Source organism: Phacochoerus africanus, chromosome 11 (genome assembly GCF_016906955.1).
Source record: "Phacochoerus africanus isolate WHEZ1 chromosome 11, ROS_Pafr_v1, whole genome shotgun sequence".
NCBI classification, from domain to species: Eukaryota; Metazoa; Chordata; class Mammalia; order Artiodactyla; family Suidae; genus Phacochoerus; species Phacochoerus africanus.
In genome coordinates this window covers 746,241-768,451 of record NC_062554.1, presented here as the reverse complement: position 1 = coordinate 768,451, position 22,211 = coordinate 746,241, and the positions used below count along the sequence as shown (strand labels likewise).

Sequence of the window (22,211 nt, the reverse complement as noted above, 5' to 3'; positions counted from 1 at the left end):
CATCTCATTCCTCTTCCCTCTCCTCAAACCCAGCGCCCACCTCCCGCTCCCAGAGCACAACTTCCTCCACCGTCAGGAAGCCGAGGCCACGAGGTGAGCGTCGAGAAGCCCCAGGCCACACGGCCCTTCCCCACCGTCAGAGCCACTCTGTCCATCCGTCCGTCCATCTGTCCGTGGAGCCTGGGCTGCCTCCACCCGGCCGTCTGCTGGCCGCAACCAGCAGCGCCCAGCAACCACCTTCACCACCTGCCCTCTGCACCTGCCCCCCCCCCAGCCAAACTCCGTCTCACCCTCCCAGCCCCACGACGTCTAAGCGCGCCACGCAGGCTCCTCGGCCCTGACCACCCACCTTCGTGGCAGTCACCCCGGTCAAGGCACCTCCATCCCCTCATCCCACGGCTCCTGGTCACCCCTCCCCTCTGCAGACTCCGTTCCTGGGCCCCCAGCCACAGCCGCCCTGGTCCTCCTGCCTGCTCCGCTCCCCCCGAGAGCCAACGCCCGCAGGACCCCTTCTGTCACACATCGACACTGTCGGCCACCGCACACCTGCCTGGTGGCATCTCGTCTACACTGTCTGCCGCTGCACACCTCCCCCGTGGCGACCCTCAGGCATCTTAGGCGTCAGGCGTGGAGGAGCATGCTGCTCCCCTTGAGAAGCCCGCTCTCCTTCAGGTGCTCTGGCAGCTACCCTGCTGCTCCAGCCGGAGGCTGGAACTGGCCTTCAGTCCCCTAGTGCCTTTCCCTATTTCCCACCAAACACCGCATGCTGTCGACCCTAACCCCCAGCACCCCTGAGATCAGCTACTGCTCATCCTTCCTCCACACCCAGATCCCGGCGCCTGGGACCTCTGGCCCGTACGCACCCCGGCACCAGCAGCCCAGCCGGTCTCCCTCCAGCCCCACAGCTACACGGCAGCCCGGGCGCTTTTAGAGTCAGACCTCCGATCTTTAACCCTGCTTCAGACACACTCCAAGGCCCCTAGGCTCGGCCCCGCTGCCCGGCCCCGGCCCCGGCCCCGTCCATGCCGGCCGTCTTCAGGCCCCTGCCGGGCACTCGCCTTCCCGCTCCCGCCCAGCCTGCAACCCCTGCGGCCCGGCCTCTCCTCTCTTGCCTGGACCCTCCTCCCTCTGCCTCTGCATGACTCCGTTCACTCCGGGTCCCCGGTCACAAGCTCCCTCCTCAGAGGTGCGGCCCCAGCCCCCAAGTCGAGCAGCCACCGCGTCACACGCGCACGCGGCTGTGCTTCCCAGGCACCTGACGCATCCCGAGGTTTCCTCCTTCTGTGTGGCGTGTTTGGCGTCGGTCTATCCCCAGCCTCCCGTCCACGAGAACTGAGCTGGGCCCTCCTCACCGTGACGCCTCTGGCCCGGGGTCCGCGAGCAGAGACGCCGCAGACACCTGCCCACAGCCGACGGGGGCCAGCAGGTCGCCCAAGGGCTCGGGGCCCCGCACGTGCACCTTGAGTGCCGCGTGCGGAGCAGGGAGAGCAGCGAGGCAGAGGCCCTACCTCGTTGCCAGCGCCCGGCAGGAAAGTCTTCACTCTGATGGTCTTCCCGGGGGCGGGGAAGGGCGACTCCATGAGGCTCCTCATGAAGGGGTAGACCAGCGCCGCCGAGACGCCCCGCCGGCGCTCCACCTCGTCCAGGACCTGCGCCCGCCGCCAGCACCCGGGGAGGAAGGCGGTCAGGGCAGAGAAGAGGGCGGCCCAGCACCAGGCCAGCCCCGGGGCCAAAGCTGGGGCTCGGGGGACGGTCTTGCCAGGAGCGTCTCACCCTGCTCCTGCCAGGGCCTGGCCACGGGGGGCGGCTCTACTCCCCGTCCGGGCCCGGCCCTGGCCCCTGAGAGCTGAGCAGCTGGACCAAGGACATGCCTTGAGAGGGGCTTCCTGGGCCCTTGGCCTCCCCAGGGGCCTCTGTCCCCAAGGACTGTGGCTCCGCCCACGGCCTGGGGGGCTGTGACATCGGCGGGCAGGCAATGCTGGGGCGGGAGCTGGCAGACGGGCGGGAGTCAGAGGGTTCACCTGCCCTCTCACACCGCCCCCCCGCCCCGCCCCACAGGCACGGTTTCCCCATCTGGCTGCCCACGGACCGTCCTGGCGGCCGGCAGCGGGGAGGGGCGGGCGGAAGGGGGCTGAGCCCTCTTACCTTGGAAAACAGGCCGAAGCAGCCGAGGCGGCTGATGACACAGTAAACCTCTGGCAGCCGGGGCCCCTTCCCACTTGGCTGGGCCAGCACGAGGACGAGGACGAGACACAGACACAGACACAGAGAAGGCGGGATCACTTCATGTGGCTTCTTTTCCTTGGGAACCAAGGACCAAGCGCCTCTCTGCTACTGAGAGGAGACGCCGGGCCTCTTCCAAACCTCTGCTCAACCAGGCCCCCAGGGGAGGCTGCCGCTCCCCGGGGCAGGGCTCTGGCCTCTGCTGGGCCCTCAGCCCGAGGTGCCAGGCTCCCCCCTTCCTCCAGGAGGATGCTGATGGGGCTGGCAGCGGATGCGGCAGTTTGGTAGAGGCTGTGGGTGATCTGTGGATTTACGGCCCTGAGTCCCTGGGGCCCCCGAGGAAGCGACAGGAAGGTGGCGTACACCCTTAGGAGCAGGCCAGGCCGTCGTCAGTGCCCCGCCAACAGACACCCTACAGAACGTGCCCCCTCTCGGCTGTTCTCCCCCTGACCCACCCGCATTCCAAGAAGGCAAACTGCTAGCTGTTGGCTGTTGACCGTCTCGCGTCCTGGGCTTGGTGCTTTCCCAGAGCTGGTCAGACGGGCGTTATCATCCTCACTTTATTCACGAGGAAACTAAGTTCACAACGATTAAGCCGCTGCCCAAGGTCACGTATTTAGAAGTCATGGCACAAGGCCTCTGGCCGTATCACCTCTAAAGCACTTTCTGACGGAAAGGAAGGGACAGGAGCCCGGGACAGGCAGGTCTAGAGCAGAGGGGACAGAGTGAAGGGGGCGCTGAAGAGGCGGCGGCTGGGGGAGAGGTGCACCAGAGCTCCCCAGGCCTGGAGCCCCCAGAGGCAGGCTGGAGGGCATCCTCGGGAGCGTCTGCTTCTCCAGCCAGGGGCTGGCAGGGCTCCGTGGCTGCCTCTGGCTCAGAGGCCTGGCGGGCCTGGCAGGGCCCAGCCGGCGGGAGCAGAGTGGCAGGTGCGGCCCCGCGTGCAGACCGCTAAGCAAATGCAGATGGGCTACTCCAGCCTCCAAACCTGCTGGCCACACGTCACAGATCTAAAGAGGAGGCAGAATCTGGTTTTGTCCATATTAGGCCTGAAACTCACTCCTCTCTCTTTCCCTCCCCCCGCCTCCCCTAAAGCCCCAAGTGATTAAATCAAGTATGTGGGATTTGGGTTAGAATCGCTGCGTCCAATCTGCAGGAATGCCGAGCTGGTGCCAGCCCCTGGCAGGGTCCCAGCCCAGGCCCTCTCCCAGCACGCCAGGACAAACGTGCTCCTCCCCAGGGAGCCAGGCCCACTGCAAAGCAGCAGCTCTGCTCCAGCTCTGCTCCTGCAACGGCGCCTTGGCGCGCTCCCTGCGGGCCCAGGTGAGCCAGTCGCGCCCCGCACCTCTGCCGCTCAGCATCCCCCCGAGCCCGCCCTCGCTGACCATCCCGCATCCAAACAGCCCTCCTCCCAGACGACACTTTTGGGTGATCCGCGAGTGCCAGAGGTGTTAGCGGCCTTGGAGTGGGTGCTGGCTCTGCCCCGCAAGTCACCCCACCTCTGAGCCTGTTCCTTAATCTGCAGAACAGGCACAGTAACACCTCACGGGCTGTTACGAGGGATGAAGAGAATGACCTATGAAAGCATTTAGCCTGAAGCACGAAGAGGCCCAACACAACTGTTCATGCCCTTTGCCGTCGCCCTCTATCGAAAGCCCACCCTCCTTCACCGGACTGTCCGGTTCCCTTCAAGCTGACTCAGCGCCCGTGCCCTCGGCAGCTGCCTGCGCTCAGCAGGTGTAGGGCACGTGTTTCTGAAGGCACCAACCAACGCGTGGCCGGGAATCCGTCACCTGGAGTCCCCGCTACACGTCACCCTGCCTAGGATCCCCTCACCTGCCTCTTCTCCCCCAGACACCTGGGAACCTGACGCCCGGCCAGCAACCCTGCCCACGACTCCTCCGGGGAGCCCCGGCCGGCCATGGGTGACAGGCCTTTCTTTCTGTCGTCCCTTTCCCAGCCCCACAGCAGGGAGGAGGTGGCGCTTCTCTCCCTCCGACATGGCTTCTGTTTTCAAACCCCACTTCTGCGTGAGTTGAGAGCATCTCTGCCGGAACCCCCCACAAGGCAACTGCTCTGCCCCTGCTCGGCCCAGCCCCACCAGAGCACAAAGACGGGGCCGCGCATCAGGCTGGCAGGTGCGGGTGAGGAAGGCCGTGCCCCGGCCCAGGCTGCTGCACACGTGCCCGGGGTCAGCGCCCAGGGCCCCTGAGCCCCAGGAAATGCGTGGAAAGATAAAAAACAGAGAAGCTAAACACCCAGGTGACCTGCCCTCCTCCTACTGCAGAGCTTTTAGATCCCGGGGCCAACCCGAGGGGGCCACGTGAAGTCCTGCCACCCCAGGCACACCATGTGTGCGTGTGTGCGCAGGCGGGTGTGTGGGCGTGTGTGGGCGTGTCTGTACACGTGTGTGTGCGTGCACGGGCCAGTCCCAGGAAACACACAAAAGAGATCCTAGGAGGTCCTACAAGCCCAGGTTAAGCCCACCCACTGCGCGGCCCAGTGCCCGGGACCCGGGACCCACTCACCAGTAAACGCCTGCAGTAGCCAAAGCGTCTGCTGCCGTCCTCCCCCGTCAGCATGAAAGAAAAAGTCTCACTGGAACAGGGAGAAGTGGCATCAGCCAAGGCTCGGGGGAGCCGGGAAACAGCCCCCAAGCAGCGGGACCGTGTCCCCGGGAGGGACCGGGCTGAGCCCCGCAGCTCTCCACTGCTCTGGGGCAGGGGTACCTGCTGTACTCAGACACGGGGAGCCAGTCCTTGGCGTCGGGGAAGCAGAACTGGGGTATGGCCTTGAGCCGCTCCTCAGCCTCCCGCATCTGCTTGGTGGGTCGGTCCAGCTGCAAGGAAGAGGGACACGGGGAGAACTAAGAGGACACGGAACCTGGGCAGGAGCGGGGGGGACCTGCACCAGCCCCGGCTACCAGCGCTCATAGCAGCGTCTGGCTGTGGGTTGTGTCCTCGTTCCCTACATGCCACAGAAAGTTCAAACCAGCACCTTCCATGTGGCGCCTGGCAGGATGCCACACGCAGAGCCACCAGCAGAAAGAGAGGCGGCTGAGGCCCCTGGCCTTGTACACCGTGGTCGGCAGAGCCGATAAGCCACAACGACGCAATCTGAGGTGGGGGGGGGAGCCAAGGACACAGACACAGCGACATGACAGAGCTAACGGCGGCGGGGGGTGGGGGGTGGGGGACTACTTTAGAGTTTCTGGAAAGATCTCCTGCAAAAGGTACCATCCGAGCAGAGAAGGAGGAATGAGAAAGCGCCAGCAGCCAAGTGCAGGCTGAAGAAGATTCCTGGCAGAGGCGACGGCAGAGAGAAAGGGCGGGCGCTGCCCGGGGTGACGGCAAGGTCCTCGACGGGACCACGGAGCCGTCAGTGCCCTCGTGTCGCTGAAGTGCACACGTTGGCCAGGGGACCATAGAGCAGGAGAGCTGGGTGTCAATTCAGCGGTTATGGGGTCCAGGGTTGGGGGGGGGGGCTGCTGGTGGCCCCACCCGGGACCCTCCACGTCCTCGGCAACAACCTGGGTCTTACTCTAGGCGCACCGGGGGCGCTTCCCGCCGGCCCCCTCCGGAGAATGGCCGGCCCAAACCCGCGACCTCCGGCCGGGCCGCGTGCAGGGCCCCGCAGCGGGACGCCGGCGGGCGCTCACCTTGGGGAACTGGTAGGAGACCTCGGGGAGGTAGGTGTTCCGGGACGGCCTCTTCCTGAGGGACACCACCACGAAGTACTCAAACAGCTCCCGCTCCTGCCACTCGAGCAGCTCCAGCTCCAGCGTCCGGTAGCTGGGCGCGCGCTTCAGCACCGACTGGATGTGGACCAGGCGCTGCGTGTGGGCTGGGGGCGGGGCGCGCGTCAGGCCGGCAGGCTGGCCCGCCAGGTCCCCTCGCCGGCCCCCAGCCCCGACGCACGGCTCCTGCCTGGGTGGCGCGGAGGGCCTGAGCCCGGTCGGACGCCGCCCAGCCAGGTCCGCTACTGGCCTGGGCCTCCTGGAGCCTCTGGGGCCAGAGCACGGTGCGCCAGGCAACCCCAGGGGCGCATCGGGGCGCCCGGCCAGCTGCCCCCACGGCACCGGAAGACCTGAAAACCCACGGGCCCGTCATCCTCCCTATCGCAGCCCGTGGCCCCGGCCCCTCCTTCCGGCCCCCAGGTCTGGGGACCAGGCGGGGAGAAGGTCCCCCAGGAGGGAGGCAGGCTTCCCAGCAGAGGGAGCACAGAGATTTGTCCAAGGGCCCCGGAGTGGGAAGGTCCCAGGACCTCTCCGGGGAGGTGGCGCTTCTCTGTGGAGAGGAACCAGTTTCCTCAGACTTTGGCACACTTCTTACAACCCAGAGAGCCACTTGCAACCTTCTGATCCCGTCTCTGACCTCTAGATTCACAGCGCCACCAGGCACACCCCGCACCCAACTGTCTGGGAGCACGGCTGGGAAGCACGGGCAGGGCCCCGGCTTCAATGTGGGGACAGGGACAGGGTGGAGGGGAAGGGTGCAGGGCTGGGCCCACGACGGCGGGACCCCTGGCTCTGCGGGCTGCGCCGGGACACTGGAGGTGCAAAGGCAGCCGAGGGAAGGCGGGCTGGGAAAGGGCTCACGCTCTGGGGAGGCGGGCTCACCTTTGAACCTGTCGTCCGAGTCGCTCTCGCTCTCGCTATTCTCATCTGGAACAGGAACAGCAGAGGTGCACAGGCCTGCTGAGCTGCTGCCCCATCGCGCTCGCTCCCCGTGCCCCTCCCAACGCCTCTTCAGATGGCTGCACCTCGTCTGGGCTCCGGGGGCCCCTGGCCAGGCGCCAGGGCATCCGGGGCCAGGGTCCCTCAGAGCTCAGACTGAAGGGCTGGTCTCTATACAGACCCTACGCGGCCAGTCCTGATCTGGGGGAAGCTGAGAGTCCAGCCCGGAGGCTGAGCCAGCAGGGAGGCTGGGCCTGGAACACAAGGTCTGGCCTCCTGGCGGCCAAGTCTCGAAGCGGGAAGCAGACCTCAGGGCTCAGCAAGTCTGGCCTTTCCTTTGCCAAAAGCAGATTCCCACAGCCCCCCCCCCCCCGATGCGGGGCCTCCCAGCCCAAAGTCGGAACTAACACGTCCCAGGGCCTTCTCCCCCTGCCACCCCACCCGCAACGTGGCCACTTTCTGGGCCGCGGAAGAACGGCCTGCGGCTGGTCCCGGCCTCCCGCTCCAGGCCCCAGCCAGCCAGGCCCACCTCGAAGCGAGGCCGTCTCAATGCTGGACATAGACAGCTTTTTCAACCTCTTCTTCCCCCTCTTGGCGCTGTAGATGGAGTTAATTCTCTGGACGAGCTGGTGAGAAGAGCAGGGGGGTGAGGCCACTCCCACAGCTGCCCCTGCTTCTGAGAAGGCGGCTTTCCGAGCCTTCTGCTCCCTACACTCTGAACGCCCACACCCCACCCTGGGCCCAGAGCTGGCCTCCCTGCTGCACTGACCCCAAGGGCGCACTGCTGGCCCTCCGTCTACTTGCCCCCTTCGTGGTCTCCTGCCCCAAGACACGGCCATTCCACACAGCTCTCCAGAGGAAGGAACTGATCAAAGCAGACAGGATGGGAGCTCCTGGGTCTCAGGAGTCCGTGAACCCACTGAGACAAAGAGAGGCCATAGCAGGAACAGGGACGGACGAGCCTTTCCCTCGGGGCTACAACCTGGGGCCCAGCAGGAAGGAGCTAAATTCCCAGTACACCCGAGCATTGTGTGCAAGCTAAAAATACCCTTTGGCTAACGCCTCTGTGCCAGTCACGCTGCAAGTTCTCCGCTGGGCGGGGGCGGGGGCTCAGAAAGGAAGACCCTGCTTGAGTCGTGGGTCCCTTCATAGCCTGGAGACGGTCTGTGCGCACCGGGATTTCAAATCGCACAGCCCATGCCCAGGTACAGGGTGCCTCCCGAGTACAGTTTCCACCCACCCAAGGGCTCCGCGCACGTCCTGGGGCCAGGCTTTCCCTAACATCTCACTGAGAGCCACCTGCCGGCCTGGCCCTGCCCAGCCCCAGATGCCCTGTCCGGGAAGCCCACCTTGGGGATGCGGCGGGCGCGGCGGCTGGAGAGCAGCTCGCTCGTGGTGCTGAGGCTGTCCTCGTTGAGGCTGGACGGCGAGGATGGCAGGCTCAGCTGAGCCAGCAGCAGCATGTCGTCGTGGCTGTGCCTCTTGGGCAGTCGTGGCAGCCGGTGGCTTTTCCTTTCTGACCAGTTCCCACTGCGCAGGGACTGGCTGCCAGGTTTCAGGGAGAGCTGCGTGGGGGAGGGGACCGGGGACTCAGCATGAGGCCTGGGCCGCACCTGTCTGCCGGCCCGGACACAGACGTCACAGGCCAGCCCCCTGACTGCCCCCAGTCCCTCCCAGGCATCTCCATCGACCAGCGAGTCCTCCTTGAAGACCCGTGGCTCCTCGGCAGGTCGGGCCTGGATTAGACACTTGCTGCCATGAAGGAAGCTCAACCGGTTCTGCCGGAGAAGAGACAGCAGAGCAACTGAGCTGTCATCTGAGTGGAAAAGAAGGCCCAGCGAGACGTCTGGGGGTTCCTTCTGAGCTCTGGAACAAGGCCTATAGACCCTGCTCATTTCAAGTGTGGCCGATGGAAACTGTCTTCCCAAAAGGCTTCTCTGCTGAGGCCAGAGTCCGTGTGCTGGCCCAGCCCCGCTCACTGCTTCTGGGGGACATGGGGCTCCAGGCCCTGACGCCAAAGCGGCCTCAGAGCCAGCAGCCCCCTCTGCTCTGCAGTCCTGGGCTGCTCCCGCCCCCACCCCTGATCCATTTTCTGCTCCCTCTGCCTACACTGATGGCACAGGACTCTCAGCGGACTCTGCTCCTGCTAGAAAGGCAGCACCCTGCAGACCGGTGTGCCTTCCACCTGCCGTCCTGACCTGGCCTTGCTCTCCTCACCTGCCAGGGTGCCTCCTTCCTCTCCAGCCCCATTTCTGCCTCCCACCCAATCAGTCTGCAAGAACAAATTCCATGGACACGTGTTCAAACACAACACATCGGAAAGGTAAATCTATTATAAAAACAATCAGGAGTTCCTATCGTGGCTCAGCGGTAACGAACCCGGCTAGGATCCATGAGGATGCAGGTTCGGTCCCTGGCCTTGCTCAGTGGATTAAGGATCCGGCACTGCCCTGAACTGTGGTGTAGGTCGCAGATGCAGCTCAGATTTGGCGTTGCTGTGGCTGTGATGTAGGCCGGCAGCTGTGGCTCTGATTCAGTCCCTAGCCTGGGAACCTCCATGTGCCACAGGTGTGGCCCTATAAAGACAAAAAAAAAAAATCACATCATTTCAAAGCCAAAAGAATTAATTTTTATATTCTCTAGCCAGTGCTATAAAATGTCCAGGAGAACCGGGGTTGCCTGAACAGTCCCAAAAGGCTGTCCATTCTGCTGCCTCCCGTCCGACCACGGACGAGACCAGAACGAGCTCACGTGGAAGAGCCTCCTTCGACTCAGCACCTTGCTCTCACTCTGCCTCTGTCACTTCTCTCCTCGGAGAGTCACCTCCTCAGCCATTTATCCAATGGGAGTGGCTCCAAATCCCGTCCTGACACCTGTCTAGTTCTCCAAATCTCAGTCTTGGGCTAATGCCTGGCCCCCAAGTGCCAGCGCTGGGATGGGTTCTGCCACAGCTACGCCAGGCCTGTGTTCCGCCCCCACGACTGCACAAGACACTACCCCCCGGTGCTGCGGCGCAGAGCCAAGCAGTGACGGGCAGGAGAGGGCAGGCCGGCCCTCGGGGCGCGCCTCCACTGTCCACAGGGACGCACAAGGCGGAGGTCTCCGTGGACAGCGCTCCCTCCTGACGTCACCGCCGTTGCCGGGCACCAGTGGGCGGGGCCTGGGTGAGACCCCGCCCCGCCCCCCCCCCCCCTCCCGTGGAGCCCACGGGGCCGCAGGCAGGGCTGCGGTTACCTGAGCGGCCGGGTTGTTGTACTTGCGGTCCTGCGGGCTCCACATCCTGTGCAAAGAGTCCAGGGAGGTCTCCGACAGCGGCTGGGGTTTTCGGCCTGCCCTTCGGCTCTTCAAGTCCACATCCTCATACGGATTCTCCTTGGGCAGATCCCCTGCAGAGGCGGAAGAAGTGAGGGAAGGGAAGGAGGAGACACACACACACAAACAAGCTGCATTCCTGGGAGCCAGAGAGCGCGGCTTCTGCCTGGCCCTTCAGCTCATGAGTCACGCAGCTGCCCGTCTGCTGTGAGGAGGCTACAAACAGATCCTGGCTCCGCGTCCAGAGGCTGAACCCCCCACCCCCGGTCCAGCTCCGCCATGTCTGGCCTCTACCTTATAAATTCAAGGATTGCACAAGACTGGCTCAGCCACCCGTGCCTGTGCCCAGCAGGGGACAAAGCCAACACCAGGCATCTTTCCCCTGGCTCCAGCCCCTCTGCTGCAAAGGGCCCAGAGCCACACACAGTTCAGTGGAAGACAGGCCTTCAGAGACCACGCGGCTGTCCCTGCACCCACGGCTCCCCAAGGAGCACTTCTGGGGGTGGGCGTGGAGGGACTCTGGGGACTCCAGGGGGCTGGGCTTTGCCAGGCCTCCAGCTCGCCTGCGCTCGGCTCCCCAGCTCCCTCAGGACGGGCCTCCTGTCTGGTCCGCTGAGATGACGCTGCACCAGAGCAGTGACGGGTGAGTCGTGCGTGCCCAGTGTTATGTGTTCAGTGAACTGCTCTGTCCCCCCGCGCCCCCCACGGACCTCAGCAAAGACAGGATGGTCATCGGTCCCCTTTCGGGATAAAGTCTCCTACTGTGACACAGAGGAGACGAGAGGCCTGAAAGACGTCTGGGCTCAGGGGGTGGGGTGGGGAGGGTCCTTGCTTCTCTGGGCACTCACTTCTGAAATCCCAGCAGCAGGCATGGCACTGGCACTACCAGGAAGTCACAGAAGGTCCCAAGCACAGTCCCTGCCCTTGAGGACCGAGCCCCTCCCCCCAGCGCGTGCCCGGGCTTCTCTGAAACACAACAGTGGCCTGGGGGAGGCTGGGCCTGGCCAGTCATGCAGCAGAATCACTGGAGTGACACGCTGACAAGACCAGGAGCGAGCGCTGCCCCTACCCTGCGTGTCCCACCCCCTCCCCGCCAGCACTGCTACTGAGGACAGAGGTGCCAGCAGCGCACTCCCGCCTCTCCGGGCAGCAGGCCTCAGCCTGGGCCACCCCCAGCCCCCAGCGGCCTGCCCGGCCGTGGCTCCCACCCAGAGGTTCAGACGCCGCTTCTCAGGGAGCCACAGGACTGGACAAAAGGCCCCTGGCACCCAAGCTTTCCCAGGACGGGACGCGGGGGAAAACCATCCTTCTGCGCTTTCCGATTTCTCAACCTACAAACCGAGCTCCTCCCCGCCGCCAACTGTGGTATCTACTTATTACTACCGTGAAAAACCACAATGAGTTTAGGAAATGCCTTTATGGGGGCAGGGGCTGCGAAGGGCCTGCTGGGTCACAGCTAATGACGCTGCTTGGGAGCCACGCCATCTCTGTGAACTATGAGTCAAAGGTGGGTCAGGAAAGGATGTGGGGCTGGATTAGGGGCCCCCACACGGAGCAGAGTCCTCGGCCACTCCCCGACACCTTCCTGTGACTGTCAAGCTACGAAAATGAAAAGGACTGTCTCGTCCCAGAGCCCCGACGGGCTGGGCCGGCCCAGTGACTCTGCCTCGAGAAGCCGAGAGTGAGCCCTGCGTGTTTTCTCCAGCGGCCCCACCGTGGGCACCGGGAGATCGGAAGAGACCCTGCATTTCTTGGTTCCTCTCCGGCACACACCCTGCAGCTCTGAGGTCGGGGGCCCAAGGCCTAGAATCGCCGGGCCAGTCTTCCTGATGCTGCGAAAGGGCTCAGAGCTGAGGGCGGCAGGAGGAATGCTTACACCAGGCTCACCAAATCCCAACTCCACGGGGCCGGACTCCCCGGCCTGTGGGAAAGCCTCGTCTCAGCTCCTCAGATGAGTCTCTCCCGTCTGCTGCCGTTCGGGGCTGGTGGACTGTGCCAGGCACTTGGGGGGGGGGGGTTTAGCAGCAACCGTGGCCTAGTCCACAACATCTGTGACAGCAGCATCCTCAAGGGCTCACAACGAAAACACCCCCCGGCAATGTCCAATGTCCCCGAGCAGACGGATGAATGAATAAACGAGTGAGGGGAGGAAGCGAGGAGGTGGACGCACTGGCCCCCGGCCCGCCTGCCCCACTAGAACCACCGCTGTATCTGCACTTATTTATGTAGCTTTTTCTAGGGCCGCACCTGCGGCATATGGAGGTTCCCAGGCTAGGGGTCCAATAGGAGCTGCAGCCGCCGGCCTACACCACAGCCACAGCAATGTGGGATCCAAGCCACATCTGCGACCTACACCACAGCTCCCGACGATGCTGGATCCTTGAGCCGCTGAGCAGAGCTAGGGATGGAGCCCACGTCCTCATGGATGCTGGTTGGGTTCGTTTCTGATGCGCCACGACGCGACCTCCCAGAACCGCTGCTTAATGACGTCTCTTCTGACGGCCGTGACGTGAGTCTCAAGGCAAAGGCCCTTGTCCTCCCTCCTTCTCTCCCTTCTTCCCTTCCCAGAACCAAAGCTTTGCACAGATGCAGGCGACTGAGCCCCAGGGAGCGGTGGCGGGCACACATCAGCGAAAACCTGGAGCTGAAAACAGGCGGCAACACCAGGTCCTCAAGCCTGGTGTTACCTCTAGAAACTAAATTTCCAGAAAGCCTTCAATGCCTGCCCCTCCTGCCTGCCCAGCCCCAGCCCCTTCTCCAGCTACCTTCCTCATCCTCGCCGACACCACCAGGCCACTAACCACTCCTCCAGGAAAGGATGCTGGCGCTGGCCCAAGCCTGCCTCCCAGCCGCAGCTTGGGCCCTGCCCGGCTCCAGTTCACCTCGCGCCTGCAACTTTCTGGACCGCTCCTGCCCACCCCGACATTCGAGGTCATCTTTGCAGGCAGTAAGGTGCCCGGGGGTGGGCTGTCCCCAAGCAGTCCTCGCGTCCCAGAACCACCAAACAGAACCTGCTGAGAGCAAACCAATCCCCAAGCAGCGTCTCCGAGGTGGGAGAGGAGGAGGGCTGGAGAATCAAGCTCAGAACCTGCTCTGGAGAAGCAAGACCATGGCGAGGCTGAAGCAGCTGCAGCTGAGCGGAGAACCCTGGGCAAGCTCTAAGCGCGGGGGCGGGGGGTGTGGAGGGGAGGCGAGAGGCCTGGCAGACCTCGGGACTCTCACCTGCACCCCTGCCCAGGCAGCTTCCTCGAGGGCACTCCATGCTGCCCTTAGCGGGCCAAAGAGGTGGGCTCTCCTCCCTGGAGCCCTCGCTCCAAGTAGCCCCATCTCACCTAGCCCAGCTTGGGAAGCCCCAGGTCCCAAACTTCCCAGCTTGGCCGCCGAGACAAGGACTGAGGGTGTCGCCAAGAACTGCTGCTCTGCACTCTTTAGAGGGGCTGGTCAGCGCCCACCCTCACACATGGGTCCTCTTGAAGGAGGAGCCCAGCCCGGCCTAGCCTGCACCCACCCCCGACCCACATCTCCTCCGGTCACTTCCACAGGCGCCAAGTGCCCCACCCCAGCACACGCACAGCTGTAAGGAGCAGTCAGGGAAGCAGTGTGTGTGCACTGGCTCCCAGAATTCCTCCAAAGGGAATCTTCAGACCACAGCCCGGGCTCGGGGACCTCAGCCGGGGCTCGGGACCACAGCCTGGACGTGGGGGCCACAGCCAGGGCTCGGGGACTTCAGCCGGGGCTCGGGACCACAGCCTGGACGTGGGGGCCACAGCCGGGGCTCGGGCGCCAGGGTGGCAGCTCCCCTCCCCAGCCAGCTTTCCCCCTCCCTCACCCAGTGGAGGGTGAGCCAGATTAAGGGCTCAGCCTCCCGACAAGGTGGAGCACAACAGACGGGGAGCTCCGAGGGGCCAGCCGTTAGCCACCCTCCAAGCTGGACACCGCTTTCCAGCTGCCCAGGCCCCCTTCCCAGGACCGCACCTCTGGGCGGCGACCTCTATGCTGTTAGAGGCCTCTGTGCCCTACTGTCCCCCAGCACGCGGACAAACGAGAGAAGAGGCTGAAAGAAAGGAGGCTCAAAAAGCTTTGCCGTACGGCTGCCTGGCTCTGTCCCCAGCCCCCACCCAGCTCAAGCTCCTGGAAACTCTCCCCCAGCCCGGCCAGCTGCCAGGAGCGGGAACCTCGCAGGAACGCAGCCCAGGCCACGTTCTAACAAGCGGCTTCCTTGGGTGCATTTTTAAGTGTCAGGCTCAGAATGCAAACGTTTCTCAGGCTCTGCAGGACAGCAGCATCTTCTAGAGGCAGATATCAAACTGGATAGGCCCATGTTAACAGCCCCGAGAAGCACCATGAGAGGAACCCTATCTCTGAACCACCCGACTGCAAACCAGCAGGATAAAGCTCAGCCTGTTTGGGGTGCCCCATCCCAGCCCCCACGGTGTCACGCCCGGCATGGGCGGGGGGCTCGCAGGCCCCACCCCAGGCCCTCTGTCAAGTCCGGGGCTCATGGAGAAGACACGTTAGTCTCGAGGCCGACTGGCCCTCAGCCTCTGACTTACCAGGAACGCCAGTCCATTCGGCTGGTGCCCAGCAAAGACCGAGGGTGATGCTCTCTGCCCGGCCCTCCACCTCCCGGCCACAGCCGCAGACATGGCCACAGTGACACTCTGTCCGTCCCCAGGGAAGTGAGGAGCGTGACAGCGGGTAATCCCACCGGACCCAGAAACGACCTTGACCTAGCGGAGCACGGAGGCGGCTCCTGGGGGGCCCACTGGTCAGGCCGAGCGGGCGGGCTGGGGACCGGCCCCCGCACTCCGTGCTAAATCTCTCTGCCACCTGCCGGACTGACCAGCGCCCTGGCCACCCTGGAGCCTCCAGGGGGTCCCGATTCTGGGGCCTGTCCCCAGGGAAGCAGACAGGGACAGAGCAAACGAGTCTGAGAGAAAGCCTTTCTCCCCGTCCTCCCCTTAGACAGGTCAGGGCCAGGGACCAGACGGGGCTGCTGGGAGGACAGAGGAGGACGAGCGCCAGGGCCCTGAACTGACCAGAGACTGACCTCCCCCAGCTCAGCCCCCAGGACAAAGCACCACACAGTGCCCCCCTCCAGCACTCCAAGGCGCAGAGAGCAGGGGAGCGGCCGAGCCCCAGGCCCTGATTCCAGCCTCGCCTCCCAGCCCCCGCCCCAGCCTCCAGCTCGTCCATCTCGGGCCCTCTGCTCTCTCCCCCGCAGGCCACCTCCTCACGTAGCAGAACGTCCACTCTGTGACTGAGGGGGCTCCTCTCCCTCTCCAACCCGACCTGAGAAAGCCTGGAGAGCGGCTCTGTCAGCGCGACGGGGGCCTGGGGTCGGGCCCTGACGCCACAGCGCTGACGCCCACTCTGGGGGACCGCGTGCACTGCTTCTCCCGGGGACAGCCCTGCTCCGAAATCCTCCTGTGGTTCTGAGGACCCGACGGGAACCCACTGTGGATGGTGCTGCCAGCCCCCCAGAAAGGCCGGACCCCGAGAGGCCGGAGCCCAGAGAGGCTGGCCCGGCCAGCGGTCAGGGGGAAACTAGGAAACCGATGGCTCGAACCCTGTAAGGACAGACGGCCTCTCTGGCGGGATCCAGGCTTAGGGGAGGCTCTCGCTAGGCCCCTCCTCTCTTGAAGACATTCACGCTCTAGTTTCTCCAGTGCCAGGACCTCAGACAGCAAGACGGGGACAGGGGAAGCTGCGAGAGGCCAGGGGCACAGGCACCCTTCTGTCTCCTGAGGCGCCTCGCCTGACACACACCCTTCGCTTCAACAAAACCGACGCCCCCACTGAAGAGAATGAGGCCAGAATTAAAATAAAAGCCAAAAGTAAACCCAACCCGGCCTAGACTATCAGTTTTTCGTGGGCCCTCAAACCAAGTGCCAACATGGCATCCGCCTGGTAGTTGGAAGGCACGTCTCTGTGTGCGTCCTTTGCTTCCGACCTTCTGAGCAAGAGAGGTCAGCGTTTCCGCTTCCAGACGATCCTTCAAAGATGTTACAGGGCAAACAGCCTCGGGAGAGAGAAACAGCGTCTCCACAGGGCAGAGGCAGATGTGTTTCTAACCAGAATGCTAAGGATCTGGTTTCTCTTGGGGTGAAGCTTCATCAGGTTTGCCCGCAGCCCCTTGGAGGGCCTGGGGTCCCTCAGGTGAGACGCAGACCCACTGTGTGTGCAGCCTCTCCCTGGACCCTCCACGACACCCCAGGGGACCTGGGCACGAGGGGAGCCCGAATGGCCAGCGCGCTCACGTGCCCATTGTGCCACGCGCAATAAAGCCCTCTGTCTGGGATCCGAGCGCCTGGGTCTCCCGCCGCCCCTGCGAGCTGCGGCAGGTGGGACGTGTTCGCCTGCCAGCAGGGCGACATCTCCGACAGTTCAGTGTTTTCTTTTTAGTTCCCAGGCCAGGGACTGAACCCGCACCACAGCAGCACCCAGAGCCGCTGCAGTGACAACACGGGATCCTTAACCCCTGCACCACGAGAGCAGCCACCTCCCCAGTCCCCGACCCCACCACGTCCTGGGAGGAGTAAGAGCACCCGCCCTCAGGCCGGGCACTTTGGCGTACGCCGTCCCTCCATTAACCCTGACCATGGCCCCGTCAAGCGCTACCACTGCTGTTACGGCGGTTGGTACTGCTGAACGCCCTGTCACCGCTTCCTGAGACAGGAAGGCTCCAAACACTTAAGTGACCTGCCTAGGGTCCCGCAGCTGAGAAAAGCACCTGCGGGCCTCCGAAGCCTTTGAAAAATAAAAGAAAGGCCAGTTTCCCTTCGGTGGTCCCGGAAGTGCCTGGGTTCCAGTTCATTCAAGGCCAGGCTTTAATCTCTTAGCGGCCGAGCTGCTTCCTCTGATGCCCGTTTTCCTGAGAAGTCCAAGCAGCTGGGCTGTGTCTGCCCAGGCCAACGAAGTGGAAGCTGGTCGTGCCCCCGTTCCTCTGGCCCACAGCCAGGCTGGCTTACCCACAATGTCTTCATAGGCGTTTTCTTCTAAAGTGCTTTTGGATCCAAACTTGGGTTGGCTCTCGGTACCATTCTCAGTGGGAGAAGAAGGGTACAGGGACTGGAGGCTGGACGCATCCTCAAACTCAAAGGATTTTCTGCGGACAACAAGAGTACCCGTCATTCCGGCTGAAGCAGAGCCCTGCTGCCTGTCGGGAAACGGCTGGGCAGCAGCAAAGACCAGAGGCCCTGCTCACGGACCCAGCGAGGCATCAAGACGGGGCCAGGCTCGCCACCCCAGTGAAGAGCCAGATGGTCTGAGAGGCCCCAGCCTGGGCGCCTGCCAACCATACCCATGAGAAGCACAGCTGAAAGGGTGTCACGCGTCAGGCTGTGTCGCATGCCCCGCAGGTGTCAGGGCCCCTTGTCCTCACGATGCTGCGACTACGGGTCCTGCACCATGTCACCACCGAGGCTCTCGAGGCTCAGGGAGGTGAAGCGACAGAGGCAGGACTCACCCGGGCTGTCCGCCTCGAGCCCCGCGCCCTGGGGCGAGTCTTCTCTGGGCGCGTCAGGAACCCAGAGCTGCTCTGCTCTCCGTCTCCCCCACACCTGCTCCCAGCCAGGGCTCGGGTGCCAGGCAGGCGGCAAGGGCTCCCCCGGGGCTGTTGGGGTGGGGAAGCTGCTGGTGGTTTGCTGACAGGGGCAGGGCTGAGCCCTCGAAACAAATCACATCACTTCCGAGGTGGAACTCAGAGAGGGCCTTCTGCGGCCAGAAGGCACTTCTAGGACCCAGGCTCCCTTCAGCTAGTCACCGGCTGCTGTCCGTCCCCCAAACACCCTTCCCTCGACCGAGGACCCGGCACACCTCAGCTTCTCAGCACCAGAGCTCACAGTGCCCCCCACTCTCCCACGCACCAGGCAGCTTCTCCCCGTCACCACGGACGGCCTGGCCCACCGCATCGCCCCCCTCTCCGAGCCAGGTCCCGGGAGGGAGAGGAGGAGACGCACGGAGCGAGCCTCCTCCATCCGCTCCCTCGTCTCCGTCCTTTGGCTCGCCTCGTGGCTGGCACTCTGGAGAGCAAGGCCTAAGGCCGCATCTTGTCCTCAGCTCGCCTGGCTGCTCTGCAGCCCTGGACACCACCCAACAGCCCACCCTCCCCGCCCTCCGTGACCCGGCACCCCCCGTCCTGCCCTGCCTCCCAGGCTCCTGCGAGCGCCCCCCTTTCTTCTCGCCTCCTCGAGGCCACGGCCTCAGGCGTCTGTCCTCAGGACGCCCCTGCTCGCTCTGCACTTTCTAGGGGCCTGACGCGGGTGCCGTTTCTCCCACCTTGACGCCCACATCCCCGTCTCCGGCCCAGACTTCTCGGCCCGTTAAACATCCAGGGCCGAGCCCGGCAGCTCCTGAACGCTGGCCCACAGGCCACTGCTGGTCTGAGACACACTGACACCGACGGAGACCCCGGGGTCACGTCCTTGGCAGGTGGTTCTCGGGTCGGCCGACACCCCGATCGGGCTCGGCCAAGTCACCCTGAAAACCCCTTGGGAGGCACCTGTCAAGGACGACAGAGCGGCTCTCATCAGGACCAACGCGGCCAGTTTCTCCCTCGGGTCTGTAAACGCACTTCTCTTTCCTCGGCTGAACTCCAGAAGCATCTGGCTTGGGTTCACACACGAAAGGAGGTAAAATGTGAGAACCGTGCCGGCACCACAGAGAGACTTACTCTCTCGCACTCCTCAGAGGGCACATGCAGGGTAAATAGACGGCCTGTGCTCTGGGAACTGTGTCTCTCTCGCCCCGAGAGCACAGGTTGAAATGTGCCGCTGGTCCTGCCGCAAGCGGCCTGCCCGCATCCGGTGCAGGCGTGTGTCTGTTACACACGCGGCATGTGCGTGACCACGTGGGAACTTGGGGCGACCAACCCTCTCCCTTTCCTCACTGGTCCGGGGCTCCCCGCGCTTCTACCTTTAGCTCAGCAGCTGCCTCGGGGAGGAGGCCTCCCTCCCTGCCCCCCGCCCCGTAGATGTGCTCCCTCTGGGTCTCCGCACCCCGCCCCGCCCCCAGACAGGTGGCAGGGCACAGAGCACAGCGTCTGGGACGGAGCTGTGTGTCGCTCTCCTGTCCCAGACCACCAGCTCCCTGAATAGCAGAGCCAGGCCCTCGCTGCCCCTGTGTCCCCTTGACCAGCACAAGGCTTGGTACACGGCAGCCCTGGACAGGTGCGTCTAGGAACGGATGACTACGGACGAGACAGGCTCTCACAGGCTCGGAGTCAGTGGGCACGTGCTGACGTGCGCCTAGACGTGGGATCGCCTTTAGCCACGGGCTCTTCGGGCTCGCAGGTCTAAACCTTTGTGGTGTGGCTCTCTCTGCACAGGGCAAGAAAGTTTCCACCTTAAACAGGCTGTGCCAGTGATGGAAGCTGGGAGTATGGGCTCAGACCGAGGCGTTCCCAGAGCCGAACCAACCTAAATGCCCACCTGTCTCCGGCTTAGAAGAGCAGGTGGTGGCAGGAGGGAGACAGGCCTCCTGAGGGACCCTGGCGCCCAGCTGCCCCGACTCAGAGGGCAGAACGCCTGCCAACTGGCACCAACTCCAGCGGCTCCAGCTCCCGTTACTGCAATGGTGGAGGCGGCCCCGGGGGTTCAGGGTCGAGGTGCTGAGACTGACCAGGAAACCAAAACCTCAGAGCAGGTCCTTCTTGGACGTGGCCAAGAAGTAGGTGAAATGTTCTCTCTCCCCTTTTTCCATCAGCCTCGGCTTTCAGGATCCAAAGGTCCCTCTTTGCGTGGGCCCAGGGTCCCTACATGGCCAGAGAGCCCTCGGGAAAGAGGACACAGTGTTGAAGCATCCCCCCCACGGTGCTAACGACAGCAGCGGTACTCAGGCGGTGCTCCACTCAGAGAAACCAATGCTTATGCTGGCCTTTCAGGGCGTCGGGAGGCCCAGCCCCTGAGAGTCCTCCAGGACTGCCTAGTCCATCTAAGGAAGGCGGCCCTGCCCTTCCCAAGGAGGAGGCTCCACAGGGCTCGAAGCCGAGGCCAAGCCCAGCCACCCCAGGTTCACAGCCTATGGGAGAAGCGCTTTCACGCCCCTGCTCAGGTTGAAGCCGCTTGCCCTGCAAGCACAGGACAGGCCATCCTTCCCCGCTGGCTCAGGCTGCACCTGACCTCATCGGGCTCCAGAACGCGTAAGGCCCCGCCGCCAGGCTGCCTCTGCACCGGTCACTGCCCACACGGCGCTGTGCCCAGCTGCGCAGCCCCGAGGGCTCCGTTACCTGCTCTGGGCCTTGCGGTGCGCGCGCAGGTCCCTCCTGGGTCTGCGGGTGGCCGGCGGGGCTGGGGTGGAGGGCAAGGGCGGTGGAGCAGCAGGTGTGGGAGAAGGAGGTAGACCATTGCTCGGCTGACTCTTGGGGTTCTTGTCCGCCTCGTATTCGAAGGTGCGCTTGGGCTTGGGAACAGGGTTCACGGCGGGGTCGGGGGAGCTCCTCGACGGGGGCGGCTGGGGGGCCAGGCTGTTCGCAGGGGCCCCGGGCTGCGTGGCGCCCGCAGAGCCGCGGCCTTCCCTCTCCGAGGGCGGGCCCGCCTTCCCCCCGACTCCGGCCCCTCCGCCTGCCCGGCCACCAGCGCTCCCCGCCGGCTCCTCCAAGGTCCCAGGCTTCCTTCTCCCTCGCTCTACGCTGTAGCAGCTGCTGGGGAGCTGGGGGAGCCCCCGGCCGGGCTGCTCCTTCAGGGCCTGTTCAATTTTCTGGATCCGACTCAGCACCGCGGAGCTCTCCTTCCTGCCGCCCTGCCCCCTGGGGCCCGGGCCGGGCTCGCTTCGGCCTGGCCGCCGCTCCAGCCGATGGCACGAGTCCCGGGCAGGAAGCGCCTCTCCCTCCTCCTCGGTCTCAGGGTAGGAACACTCGGAGAAGGTCCTGCTCATCCTCCGGAGGGCCTTGAAGTCGAAGGTCTTCTCCGAGCTGCAGGGGGACGGCTCCACGCTGGCGCAGCCCGCGCCCGGGCAGCCCTCACTGGCCGTGCTGGCGCCCCCGGAGCCCTCCCGCCTCTCTCCGCACGCGCTCGTCCTGGGCGCAGCCTCCCGGCGGCCCTCCCATGCCGAGATCTTCTCCCGGATGCCCAGGCTGCAGGCGCGGGGGCCAGGGCGGTTCAGAAAGGCGCCCCGGGGGCCCGCCGCTGGCCCCGGGGCCGGCGTGCTCTGGGCGAGGGGCAGGCAGGCAGCTAGTCCCGCCACACCCCGGGCTGCCCCTGCGCCGCCCTCCGCCTGGTCATCTCTCTTGCACACGGAAGGGCTTCTGTCCAAATAACCGAAGCTGGTGGCCTTGAGGGGACAGAAGGGTGGTGAAGCGTCTGGGGTGGGGGCCTGAGGATTTGGGGGTGAAGGATCACGGGGCTGCCAGTCCTTGAGGAGCAGCCGGGAGCCGGAGCGGCTCGGGTACCTGCAGGCTGACGTCTCACTGTCACTGAGCGGGTAGATGGGACTCCTCGGTGGGGAGAGAACTGGAGGTGGAGAGACTGACTGAGACCTGGGAGAGGAAAAAGGCAAGAAGAGAGAGGGCAGTGAGCGGCCTGAGGACAGAGCTTTGCTCCTGCAGCGTCCGCATCCTCTCCCACAGGACCCTCCGGCCAAGCACCCTCCAAAGCTGAGCTGGTGGAGAGCCCCAGCTCCCGACCCGCAGCCACCAAACTCAAGGGGCCCCTGAGCCCCGTCTGCACAGAAACCAGCTCGAAGACAGGCCATTGCACCCAGGTCTTCGGCTGCCAATCAGGGGGCAGCAGGAGCGGGGTGTGCCGCTAAGCGCTGACCGACGGCCCCCAGGGCAGAGGGCGCGGACCTGCAGCATCTGCCCACTTCCACAGTGTACACACACACGCCCACCCCGGCTGATCCCAAGCCACCCGCGGGGCCTCACCGGACGTGGAGTTGGGCCCACTTCCACAGTGCACACACACACGCCCACCCCGGCTGATCCCAAGCCACCCGCGGGACCTCACCGGACGTGGGGTTGGGCCCACTTCCACAGTGCACACACACACGCCCACCCCGGCTGATC

General features: G+C 64.6%; 1 protein-coding gene across 4 annotated transcripts in view; it reads right to left on the bottom strand.

The window, feature by feature from the left end:
• Window positions 1-22,211, bottom strand: part of DENND2B (DENN domain containing 2B) — a 141,823-nt gene that overhangs the window by 7,556 nt on the left and 112,056 nt on the right. For all 4 annotated transcript variants that reach the window (XM_047752519.1, XM_047752520.1, XM_047752518.1 and 1 more), the window contains 11 exons: window positions 20,436-21,683; window positions 17,179-17,315; window positions 10,130-10,281; window positions 8,245-8,460; window positions 7,425-7,521; window positions 6,839-6,883; window positions 5,879-6,063; window positions 4,950-5,059; window positions 4,749-4,818; window positions 2,146-2,223; window positions 1,509-1,649 (listed from right to left, as the gene is read on the bottom strand). In XM_047752519.1, the coding sequence (XP_047608475.1) occupies window positions 1,509-1,649; window positions 2,146-2,223; window positions 4,749-4,818; window positions 4,950-5,059; window positions 5,879-6,063; window positions 6,839-6,883; window positions 7,425-7,521; window positions 8,245-8,460; window positions 10,130-10,281; window positions 17,179-17,315; window positions 20,436-21,683 (2,479 nt within the window). The remainder of the gene's footprint in view (window positions 1-1,508; window positions 1,650-2,145; window positions 2,224-4,748; window positions 4,819-4,949; window positions 5,060-5,878; window positions 6,064-6,838; window positions 6,884-7,424; window positions 7,522-8,244; window positions 8,461-10,129; window positions 10,282-17,178; window positions 17,316-20,435; window positions 21,684-22,211) is intronic.